General features: G+C 50.0%; 3 protein-coding genes across 3 annotated transcripts; 2 read left to right on the top strand and 1 right to left on the bottom strand.

Moving 5' to 3' along the window:
* Positions 1 to 1,306: 1,306 nt before the first annotated feature.
* PFICI_10937 (Calcineurin subunit B) lies at positions 1,307 to 1,968 on the top strand (the record flags this gene model as incomplete). Its single annotated transcript, XM_007839518.1, has 3 exons — positions 1,307 to 1,354; positions 1,441 to 1,849; positions 1,958 to 1,968. The coding sequence occupies 3 exons, from the start codon at positions 1,307 to 1,309 to the stop codon at positions 1,966 to 1,968; spliced, it is 468 nt and encodes a 155-aa protein (XP_007837709.1).
* Positions 1,969 to 3,332: 1,364 nt separating this feature from the next.
* On the bottom strand, positions 3,333 to 4,922 carry PFICI_10936 (uncharacterized protein; the record flags this gene model as incomplete). The annotated part of the gene is made up of 3 exons (XM_007839517.1): positions 3,333 to 4,351; positions 4,600 to 4,786; positions 4,893 to 4,922. The coding sequence occupies 3 exons, from the start codon at positions 4,920 to 4,922 to the stop codon at positions 3,333 to 3,335; spliced, it is 1,236 nt and encodes a 411-aa protein (XP_007837708.1).
* Positions 4,923 to 5,423: 501 nt separating this feature from the next.
* On the top strand, positions 5,424 to 6,598 carry PFICI_10935 (uncharacterized protein; the record flags this gene model as incomplete). Its single annotated transcript, XM_007839516.1, has 2 exons — positions 5,424 to 6,354; positions 6,507 to 6,598. 2 exons carry the CDS (start codon positions 5,424 to 5,426, stop codon positions 6,596 to 6,598), a joined length of 1,023 nt encoding a protein of 340 aa, XP_007837707.1.
* Between the last annotated feature and the right edge of the window lie 5,799 nt (positions 6,599 to 12,397).

Here is a 12,397-nt window from a genome sequence, read left to right as displayed (position 1 = left end):
AACTTTTACCGCTGCATTTGCCCCGCAAAGGCCAAGTTCAGGTGGTTGTTGTCCGTGCCCGAAAGCCCAAGGTCTTTTTGCCTTGGGGGGGAAAGAGCATCGATTTGGAGCTTAGCTTGGGAGGTGCAGAGTGGTGACGCCACACCTGGAGGTCCTTTGGCCCTTTGTGACTCTTCCCAGTCGTTTGTTGGCGCCACAATTGGCTCTTTGACTGCTAGCGCCGAATACGAGAAAGCCCCCCGAAATCGTAGAACAAAACTTGAAAAGGGGGTTGAATGGACGCAGCAGAATTATGATTCCAATTCCAGAGGAGGGGGAAGCGCAAGGCACCAGCCACCAAACATGTCATTCATTCATTCATCATCTTTTACCACATTTTCTTTAATCCATTTTCCTAGAGCTGTTGTGATTTTAATTGATTGACAAGGTATCTAGAGTGCCGCAGCATCACTTGTACAAATGATAATACAAAGATTATCATATTTCTATAGACTTTCTTTTCTCCTATTTCTTTGTTTTTTTTGTTGACAGAATGATTGTGACCGAATTGACTGTCATACCTTGATGTACTTTTCGTATGTGATTTTCTGCTTCTTGGCCACGTGACCCAATCATCGGTGATCTTATCACACAAGCTCCGTTCCCATCCATCCCTCCCCCTCAGTGGGGGGGAGTTTCCCCAGGCTGATTTACGCTGTACCCAAGGTTAGGGGTTCTGGCTTTCTTTAGGATTTGGATTCAGCCTCGCCTCTTCAGCTTCCTTTGATACTTACCCACCCCCATACTCCCTCTCAACTATTGAGCGCACGCACTGGCAGCTACAAGGAGAGCATCCCGCATATCGAGTCGAGACATTGTGCAGCACAAAATCTGTACTTGCGCTATTCCAAACCACAACCTTTTCAGTCAAGAAAGAGCTGGTCTACTGCAAGAGCAAAGGCAACACGCGACACAACCCAACAAAACCTCCATAACCCGAACCCTCGATCTCTCGGGCGCCAGCTCCCCTTGATCAAAAGGCGGACAGAAAAAACAAAACAAAAAACCGGATCGATATTAGACCATAAAAGATGGGTAACTCGACGAGCGCCGTGCTGGACAATATTGTCCAGGGGTCGAATTGTAGGATATCCTCCCACTCACCCTCGCAGAATGTTCAAAGAACCTTGAGAATACAGGAAACTGACATGAGTGTATAAATAGTCGACCGCGAGGAGGTGGACAGGTTGCGAAAGCGCTTCATGAAGCTAGACAAGGTACTACATATTCCACTTTGTCGTGCGCAAGCAAGATATGAGGTTGCAAGATGCTTCTCCATTGTGCCTCTTTTTTGCACTGCTTCCCTCTCCTTGTTGTAAGGTTTTAAAGAGAGAGGGGAGAGTAGCGATTTGCACGTAAGTGCTACAGTTCTTTGCTAACCCAATATTTCTCGTTCCATAGGATAACTCTGGCACGATCGAGCGCGACGAGTTCCTTTCCCTCCCGCAAATCTCATCCAACCCGCTGGCAACGCGCATGATTGCCATTTTCGACGAGGACGGCGGCGGCGATGTGGACTTCCAGGAATTCGTGTCGGGCCTGAGCGCCTTTAGCTCCAAGGGTAACAAGGAGCAAAAGCTGCGGTTCGCCTTCAAGGTCTACGACATTGACCGCGACGGCTACATTAGCAACGGCGAGCTCTTCATTGTCCTCAAGATGATGGTCGGCTCCAACCTCAAGGACCAGCAGCTCCAGCAGATTGTCGACAAGACCATCATGGAGGCGGACCTGGACAAGGACGGCAAGATTAGCTTTGAAGAGTTTACCAAGATGGTTGAGAACACGGACGTCAGCATGAGCATGACATTAGGTGAGTTCTTTCTTTTTTCGCTAATCGAAAGCGATTGTTAGCCCCTGTGCTCAGGGCATGATGATTCAATGGTGTTTTTGGAACAATGATACTGACTGCAGAATATAGATCAGTTCTAGATACCTCGAAAGCGTGCATATAGACCACGTAATAATGAGACACGATTGATTTACATGTTTGAGTTTTTATTCACACAAAATATTTATTGTCCTTGTTCCAATCTATCAGGATCGCTTCACACAACTGGAGGAAATCTGGCCAAGGGATACATATATGTACAGCCACCCGGCTCGAGAAGCACTTCTATTGAGTCATTGAAGACAGGAAGCAGAAAAACAAAGAGAAACTTGTCCTGCCTGCGCGTATCACTCCCGTGCCTTTTGTATTCAAACGTCTGACCGATGGTGTGTACAATATTCCGCTGGTGTCTGTTGAATCGACTTTGCTCGACGCGCCCGCCATCAACGTACTTTTCGAGGATCAAAGAGAGTATTCGTCATTATATGCAACTATGCTCCCGGGTCATGCATGATTTCCGGCCGTTATGCATCGGGACGCACAAGATAGACTTTGAGGATGCAGAAACGCGCATATTTGGACCCCTCCTCCCTCCTCACTCCTTTTCTACATTCAAAAGACGACTGCCGTTCCGCCATTCCATGAATTTCCAATGTTATAAATCGTCCCATTGCTCAATAAAAAAAAATAAAAAAAAATAAAAGGGCTAAGAAGAAAAGGTAAAGATATAATCCGAAACATGTCGAACAGAGAGCATGCTGCTCGCACGGTGTTCTAGATTCCTGGCATGATTTGTGGCGTAATGATCTCTTGTTGCTTGTATAACTTCTCGCCCTAGACAGAGGCCGGCATATACTACTTCACATTGTCATTCTGGGATGTCTTGCGTTGTACTCGAATAACAATAGAATTCATTCCAATCTAGCCCATCTCTAAACAGCATTCTATCTCGAGGCGTTTCGAGGTTGGAAAAAAAAAAGAATCATATACGTCTCCGAAACAAAAGAATAAAGGTAATTCCAAAAATATATTCAGTCACGTATACGTGTTCATCAAGGCGCAGATCCTGTAGTTCATTTGCCAGACAAGTATAGTGAGTGGTAGATTAGTGAACTGTGCATTATTTGCCATATTGTCTGAGTAAAGTACAGACGAAGGACTCAGAGCCATATGAGCACTAAGCAGTCGAGTATCACACTCTACCGTCACAGGTCATGGATTGATCGATATACCGAACATGGTTATTTCAGTCCTCAAAATCTCAACGACTGTTGGATCACGAATAATAATTAGAATGTCACAAGGATTTAGATTAAGACAAATCATATTGGGGAGCGTCGAAATCAGTCAATTTGCTGGCTCTATCAACTTTTTGGCTCCGCCTTCATGAAAGTACCGTAAGACTCATCAACACGTATTATTTCTTGGACAACTCGACTACATCACCATCAGAGGTTGCACAAGTTTATTTGAAGACCTTGCCCTGGGCGTGGGGGTACTCCTTGCCGTCGACAGTGACGGGCTGGTCCCATTTCCACATGGACTCGACGTAGGCGCGGTCCTCGGCGTTCTCGGGGTCGAGCTTGGCGAACTCGTAAGACTCCCAGTCGGGGGCAACGTCGAAAGCAGCGACGTGGTCGTCACCACGGATGGTGAAAGCACCACGGATGATGGAGTCGTTGTCCTGTCCGTAGACGGAAGCACAACCGAAGAGGAACTTGCGGGAAGCCTCAAGACGGGTGAAGAAACCACCAATCAGGTTGGAGGACATGAAGGTCTTGGTGAGCTCGTCATCGTACTTGTACTTGACAGACCACAGAGTGTACTCGTCCTTGGGAACCTTCTCCCAGAAGTACTTCATGGACTCAGCCTCGTCATTGTTGGAGTAGAATCGCTTCCACTCATCGAGGGGGTAGGTGGCACGGGGCAGGAGGTCGATGGGGTGCTTGGCCTTGGGCTCAGCAGGGACATCGTCCTCGTCCTCGGCCTGAGCCTTGGGCTTGGGAGCAGCCTTGGGCTTCTCGGCCTTGGGGGCAGCCTCCTTCTTGGGGGGCTTGTTCTCGAGAGCGGGCTTCTCGAGGAGCTCGAAGGGGTGGGCAACGTCAGAGTAGATCTTCTGGTTGTAGACGGTCTCGTACCAGCGAGAGACGTTGGGGTTCTTGGCACGCCACTCCTTGTCGAAGAAGAACTGGAAGCCGCGGGAGATGATGCCAACGGCGAACAGGTCAGCGAGAGTGATGCGCTCGCCAACGAGGAAGGTGCTGTTCAGCAGGTGCTTCTCAACAACGTCGATGGCCTTGGCGGCGGCCTTCTGGGCGTCATCGATGGTCTTCTTGTTGTAGGCGTCCCAGCCAAGCAGGGGGCGGTACCAGGCACCGAGGTTGGGGAGAACCTCCATGTTGAAGAAGGAAGCCCACTTCAGGATGGAAGCATAGTCCTGCTTGGTCTTGCCGAGCAGAGTGGTCTTCTCATTCTGGGAAGTGACTGATTAAATTTGTTAGCCTCCTGTTTTCCCACGAACAAAGCCAAGTTTTGCAAAAGATTGGAAAAAACATTATTGGGCAAATGTGTCAGATATAGAACCGGTATCCTCAAAAAAATGATTCAGATAGGGATAACTGTTAGAATATTCTAGGTCATCATGTAGAGCACCATTTCGCACTGGCGAATTGGGGGGGAAAGATTGGGCCGTATCAAGTTCTGAAGGAACCCAAGAGTAGGAAGAGTCTTACGGTAGATGGCAATGGCAATGGACTCGGTCAGAACGTAGCCATCGGTGCCAACAAAGACGGGGACCTTGGACAGGGGGTTGAGCTTGAGGAACTCGGGGGTGGGCTTGACGGTGTCGACAACGACAGTCTCAATGTCCAGACCGTTGGCCTTCGCAACAGCGAGGATGGCCGTGGTGCGGGGGTTGCGCTGGCAAAGAAGGTCGAGTTAGCAAGCTGCGCAAAGTAGACGACGACAAGAAACAACAGACTCGAGAGCAGAAACGCTCGAGACGACGACTGTTTGGTTTGCTTACCTCCTTGGTGTAGACCTTTCCGAACGACATGATGGCGATGATTGACCTCTGTTGTTTTGGGAAGAAAGGTTGGGAAGCAATCAAATGTTTGGGAGAGGATGGATACAAATCACACAATCTTGGCCAGTTTGGCGGGGTCATCAAAAAATATTTCGCCCCGCCTCGTGAGTCAAGGGTATTACACCAAACGGTAACTGCTCAGGCCACAATTATTTACCCACCTAGTGTGGCTGGCTGCAGGGAAAGAAAGTGGCTGGTGTGTCCGTGTCCCAAGCTTCAGCCACATCGGGTGCCGGCGAATCAATTCCCTTTAGCTCGGACAAAACTTCAAAGTGCTTAGGTTGGCTTGTTTGCCAATGAAGGTGAAGGTATTCCTGATCCGCATTTACGACTGATTCCCCCGAGCTCCTCAGTAGCAGCACCCCGGGCATCAATTTGAGCCCCCCGGTGCCTACTTGTCCGACCGATCGACCTACAAGACACCAGCGCGCCGCCCATTGGCATGCCGATATCGCGATAGAAGTACGCAACATGTCGACGCTGAGGTATACGGCGACCCGCTGTCTTAGGGACATACGGCCGACAGCAAAGTCGCAATGGGGCGCGACACTCGCCATCAGATCCAAGAAGCAGACCCCTGCCGGTGCCGTCGTCTCCAGGGCCATCTCGACAACGACGCCAAAGTTGGCCATTGAGACCAATGACAACAACACATCTGAGTCCGCATCAGAATTCGCAGCACTCGGGGCAGGAGCCGCACAGAACTCAGCAGCACCCGAAGGCAGCTCCCGTTTGACGCCATCGCTGAGCACTCTACACGCGCCGTTCGCCCGCGCAGTGCCCGTCTCGCCCTCATACTTTTCTAGACAGCCGTACTTTATGGATAGTTTTGTAGAGGTACAGGAACTGGCCCGGAAATATGCGCGCCTGCCGACCTTGCCCAAAGACAAGGTGACGCCCGTGGCATGGCGAACGAGGCAACAGTACCGCTTGGCATCGGGTGAGCAGGTCAAGGGAAAGGACTATGCACAATGTTTGGGTCTGGTGAAGCGCCTCAACCAAATTCACCCAGATCTCATGCCCGAGGACGTCATCAAGGGTATTTCGATATTCAAACGCGACGTCAACCACTACCTGAACAGGCCAAAGTTCCTGCCGGTGGACAAGTTTGGCCGAGCCCTGGGAGTTGGCAAGAGGAAGAGCTCCATCGCTCGTGCCTACGTTATTGAGGGAACGGGTGAGGTATTCGTGAATGGCAAGCCTTTGACCGACGCATTCGGCAGAGTTCACGATCGCGAGTCCGCCATGTGGGCTCTCAAATCCACCGAGCGTATGGACAAATACAATGTATGGGCCACCGTAACTGGTGGTGGCACGACTGGTCAGGCCGAGGCAATGACCTTGGCCGTAGCCAAGGCCCTGTGTGTTCACGAGCCGGCCCTTAAGAACCCATTGAGACGAGGTAAGCTGAGTCCATGTCCCCGGAATCGTTACAGGTCGAGTGAAAGCCGTTCCATCATGTCATTCTTGACATGTCTGGCATGGATAAACACCACCTCGACCATATCACAGCCCTTTGCTCGTAGAGAAACATTGATGCTAATATTACTTCAGCCGGATGTATTACACGTGATCCCAGAGCTGTTGAGAGAAAGAAGCATGGTCACGTCAAGGCTAGAAAGATGCCTACCTGGGTCAAGCGATAATCGTCATGTCATGTTGGTATCCCACAGAGAGTACGATCAATCTGTCGAGTCGCTTTGTGCGTCATCGTGCAAGGGGTGGGATTCGTGTTTTCAGCTCATTCGAGATTACCTCCTATTTGCGTTCTTCTCTCACATGCCCGAGAGGAACCATGATCAATCAGCCCTACCACTACGCGGTCCGGGCTTCATGATAGGGCTCTTGTGCCATCCAATCAATTTGTAGATCTGCACCTGAGGCTGGGGCCTTCCAAGCGAAGAAGTTTCAGGATAACAATGGAGAAAGGAAAGGGCGGCATTCCCGGCTCGATCCGTGCTTGCAGAAAGAATCCACGACTCAGCTGTACATTTCATGTAGCAATATGTAACTTCAAGTATCGGGCTAAAGAGCTCGTGTGTATTTAAAAACGTGCCTACTATTATGCATCCCGAGACTATGGTTCTGGCACGGCTAGCTTTGAGTCGGCCCCGGTCGTGTGTTGTATACGCGCAGACTTGCGGATGTCGATGACGGAGTGTAGCACGATTAGATAGAATAGCAAGAGAACTTCTGCCCATCTTGGGGCTACTAGCGTTTAGCATACAAAACCCAGGTCACAAAGCCTGTAAACTCAGCGACCGCCCTCTTGATCGTAGGCGAATAGGGACAGCATAGAGAGAGCACGAGGACATGGGCCAAGCCATGGCCATGAGATCTAGTTTAGCGTATGGGATTTGACAGATGGGACTTGGGTTGCGAGACCGAACGTAGCTGGCTAGACTGTAACAGGTAGTCCGTGATTGCGGACATGAAGGGAAAGCCCGGTCATGCGAGTTGGGAAATGAATTGGCGCTATACACAGTAAAGTACGAAGGAAGTTGCCGGGGGTGCAAATACTATCGTGATCGACTCCCGTATCTATTGTTGGCATATCAATCATCTGTCAATATAGTGTTTCGGCTTTGCCGAAATCCCCCGGGGGACCTGGGCGAAAAATGCCAAGTAAGGGTCAATTCTCACAATACTCTCGCGACTGAATTGGGAGAACAAGCGATGGAAGAGTCGACTTGATCGTCCAGTATGCATCTATAGTCACTCTGTCAATGGGAAGAGGAGTTGTACGCAATAACCTGGTAGGTTGGTGGCATGTCGTTTGTTGTTTTGTAGGCTCTAATCGTGAATCGTCAAGGAGATCCCAACTCCGAGAGATCTGACATACCTCAGATCTTCGTCTACTGCACCCCGTAGCTTGCAGGGTCATGGTTTCATCAAGAGCCGTTTTGGGTACGGGAAGACTTTCGCGGCGGCCAGCCGTCAATGTCGGGAGCTACCTAGGTTAGATCTGTGCTAGAGAAGGGACAACAAGCCCAACAGGAGTGGGTTGACCGGAGGAAATGACGCATCACATTTGGTTGATATTGTACCTCGACATGACGCTCGGTGTCATGGCTGTAAAGGTGCCCAATTTGAGGAAACCGAGTCTCAAGGCCATATTACTAAGTATAGTGGTGGGCCCTCTCGGTAAAAGCTGGTGCAGGTTGTTCAATTTGATACTGCTTGAAATGGTGAAGACTGCGAGATGCAAGGCCTCTCGCACAGACCGGACCGTCCGTACCTGTGTGATGAATTTAGCCCACCATTTCATGCAATGGCGTTGCAAGGGGGGATTTGGCGCGGAACCCTTCTAGAAGGACTAGAAGGACTAGAAGGACTAGAAGGACTAGAAGGACTAGAATAGACGTTGGTGGTTTCACAGCCATTGGCGCGGCGCTAGAATGGATTGACTGCATCAGCATTCGTCAGTGCCATTTCGGTTCGACGCAACTCGAGAGTGGGAAACACCCAAGTAGGTATTACCAACGGCGCAATGCATGAGAACGACCAGCCATCTTCGAGATAGTGTGAAAGAATACTCTGCCAAGAGAGCAAGTACTAGGGGAGGGGGGTGTAAAAAGGATCAATTGACTAACAGCTTATTTTGGGCCGTGGTAGAATAGTACATACCTACTTTACCGAATAAACAACCAGGCTGGTGGCCTAGTCTGCTATACTCCAGGTTGAGTACAGATGACAAGATTGAGGTTACGCCGCTGCCATTAGTCGCTTTTGTGAGATGGCCAGTCAAAATATCTTTTCATGCATCGGCTACTTGTTCTTGACTCCGAGACTGAAAGTCCTGAAGCCGAGATCTACGTATGGGGCTGGGAATTGACAGATCTTGCTTCTTGGAGAAAGAATTTTTGACGATTCCGTAATACGATGTAATCTAGTGGACCCTGCAGCCTCGTTGGAGACTTTCGCGTCAGACGTCCTGCTGCATACAACTATGTCGACAGTGTAGATGAGGCTGACGAGTGAAGCCGCATGCATAGCCGGCCGAGTTTAACGCGAAGACAGGCAAGTAAGCACTTGGACGCGTGTGATTGGCCGGGCGTGCGGTCGTGTTCTGGAACGGTTGCAGTCACGGCAGTCGAATACGCGTGAGGGTCCCTCAAGCGCGCAGTAGTAGGGCCTCTCATTACTCGCGCGGAGGCAGACCAAGCAGACAAGCCAGAGACGAGGTGGAACATGGTTGGATCTCCACAGACGACTCGACCAGTTGGCCGCGGCTTCCGCGACATTTTTGTTATGTACAACGAAGTAGGTGTTATTACCACAATGCCGGGCCGAAGGAAATTCGTTCATGTGCTTGTGAATGGCATGGCCATATTGTGCTTCAATTGGCCAACTGTGCGACTATAGTACCAAATGGGAAACGACAGCCGCCTGTATGAAGGTACTGTACTTTTGATCCATGGAAACACTGGGCGAGGCGTCTGTTGGTTGTATGCAGCTCTACCTTCGACCTTGATAACCACGGTTGCTACGTCGTCTCTCCTCTGGTGCATGCACGGCAGCAAGAATGCTATGCCGCCTCAAAGCTGTTGACTTGGGATAGCTATGTATACTGGCTGGGCTCGGAGCGCGAGCCAGAGAGGAGCCGCTTGATTACTCGTCGAGACCCGACAATCCTCGGTATCTGGTGCCATGGATACAGAGAATGACTTGCCAGTACTATGCATTTTCTTCAGTCCAGAGTATCCACTGCGCAACTGTGCTGCGTAACAACATTGCCAGGAGTGGGAGAGAGTACTTGCTTGGATGAACGTTCCTGCATACAGTTAGCTCACGACGGTGAATGATGAAAAAAAAAAAGGTGTGAAAAAGATGAGGGCTTTGTGGTTGGCTTTGGGAAACTGGAGAGTACTACTACTAGTCGGCAAACTGGCTTGAGAGGTTGATCGACAGCTTCTAGCGTGTAATGGAACTCCATCAGCACTTGAACTGTTTGAGTAAGGTTCCAATGACGATGGGTTTGATCTTAGGTCCACCACTAGGTAGTCAGATTGATGAAGGAAGGGCTCAGAACAATCGCCAGGCCCCCAGTTGGGAATTCTGCCAGGGGCGGAATCGTGCTTTGCTGCATTGCTTGCTTGCATTGCGAATGCAGCAGGGGTCGATAGCGTGTTAGCTTGGGTGCAAGGTAGCTGATCTAGTGCAGTCCCAGTGGTAGCCAAGGTGCTGTGCCTCACGACACTTGGCCTGTTTGCGGGGAATTGGCGAGGGATTGACGGATCAGAGATACCGACTCGTCCAGGCACAAGGGAACCACTCGACGTGTTTGTGACGATGTCTTGAATAATGCTCGACCGGTGTTGTGAGAAATGGGCGCCGCAAGAGATACTCGAAACAACAATAGCGAAGTTGTTATGCCATGAAGCCAAGCTATAGGTTCCAGGCCCGTGGGTTGCGTTGCGTCCGAGCAAAGAAACTTGTCACAGATCCTTTTGAGGCGAAGATAATGCCTGGTACTCTGTAAGTGCGCAAAGGTCGCAGGGCTGTGGTCGGCAGCTCAGGTGCAGCCACGGGCAGGCAATTTCTCTACCTCTTTTTTGATGATCCCATTGCGACGAGATGCAATTGAACAGACACGTGGATGCAAACACGGACGCTCTGTGAAAGGTCAAGCCGAGAGGAGAAACGGTTGTGACGCAGTGATGTGGATTCGATTTGGTGCTGGTAGCGGACTATGTATGTATTCTTCTTGTCGTTCTTTTCCTTCTACTGGCGCCACTAATCAAGTCGCCTTGACGAGTTCCGAATGCTGTCATTTTTGGCCCTGGGCGCCGCCTGGGATATCGGACTGGGGGTTTTCCAATTCGGCAGTGGCTCCAGAAAAAAAAAATCCATCTTGGCTGGCCCCTGCCGTGGGTGAGTGGATGAGTGGATGAGAGACGATCTAAACTTGAAGCTCTACCCTGACTAGCGCCCCACTCCTTTGACGACATGCTTCGTGATTGCCCCTGACCTGGTCACCTTCTTTGGCCCTTTCAACGACTGACATGGAACATGGTTCTTTTGGTGGTGGTAGATTCAGCGAGTGAATGAATGAAATCAGCGCTGATGAGCACTGGAACTGGAGCACTGGCGCACTGAGCAGGTGCTTGCTTGTTTGCTTGCTTGCTTGCTTGCTTGCTTCCTCCCCAGCAAAATATGCAAACCTGGGGTCTGCAATCCTCGGTACCTCGACTCCAGAACTCCAGGCTTGACCCCCGTTATCAAAAGATGCCCGCGTTCCGAAAGATCAGAGGATAGAACGGAATTCTTTCCCCAAGCCATCTCGAGTTGTTTGGATTTTACATTAGCTATGTACACTGTACGAACTAACAATTGTTCACAGAGGCGAAAGAAGGTCATAGAACGTAGGGCCGCAAAGTCAACAAGGAATTGCATTGGTTGGGCAGCAGTTGTCGAATCATCCGTCAGCGAAGTCATGCCTCGTTAGGTCGGTTAACCTACAGCGCCGCGCCCATCAGCAATCCCATCCGTCGTACCGTCCGTACATGCACTACCACCACCTGCGCCCATACACAAGGTATGTAGACAGCCCAAGGGGCAAATCTTTCAGCCCAGAGCTAAAATGGGCCGGGCTCGGCTCGGGGGCGTTTGCTTCGAAAAAGACATTGGATTGGAAAGCTTTATTTTAGTGCCATTCTCTGGCCTCGAGTTGGACAACCAATCAATCGTCGCGATGCAATATTTCATCTTCAACTACTATGTCTTAGCATCGCCTGGAGCTCGAATGCCATCAAGTTCAGGGCAAGCTCGCTTTTGAGGCCCAACACAAGAGTACTCATTATCACATTTTACACACAGATGAAGAGACTGATCAGGACGGGCGCATTCACATCTCATTCTTATTCCTGTCACGCATTTATGTATATGGTGGCATGAAATCTGAAAGAAAAACAGTGCTTGCAAATATGTCAATATCTCGAGTCAAAACACACTCCCCACTGTAGATATTCGACAGCCCACCAAGCTGCTATTCATTACATGATTCCAACACATCGGCACCAACTTTTTGTTACCGGGTCCATGATGATTCTTTGTCGTCGAGGCGGCAGTTCCCTAGGAGACTGTGCCGCGCGGATCTAGCAAACTGAAGAGTCATATTCTGCCCTAATCTCGTCGGTTCAAGGTTGAGTATGGCTGAATTTGAATGCTTTTAAGATTGTTGGAGGTCGTTACCAACATTCATGACCTACAATAAGATTTTGAATCTTGCCGCAAACGAATGTCTCGATGATAATCCAACAAACATTGAAAGCTATACTACCTCGGTACCTACAATAGCAAGAGGTACATGTATAATTCAATGCGGCACAGCTCTCCGCCACTCGGGGCCCGGCACTTGGGTGCATTAAAACTTGAAGGGTATCGATGCAAGTCACACCTCGATTCCTGGTCGGTCTCTTTTAACCTTTAACCGCCGCACTTCA

Source organism: Pestalotiopsis fici (assembly GCF_000516985.1).
Source record: "Pestalotiopsis fici W106-1 unplaced genomic scaffold PFICI_Scf_8, whole genome shotgun sequence".
NCBI classification, from domain to species: Eukaryota; Fungi; Ascomycota; class Sordariomycetes; order Amphisphaeriales; family Sporocadaceae; genus Pestalotiopsis; species Pestalotiopsis fici.
The sequence above is the reverse complement of the archived record's forward strand: the minus strand, read 5'-3'. Positions and strand labels throughout refer to the sequence as shown.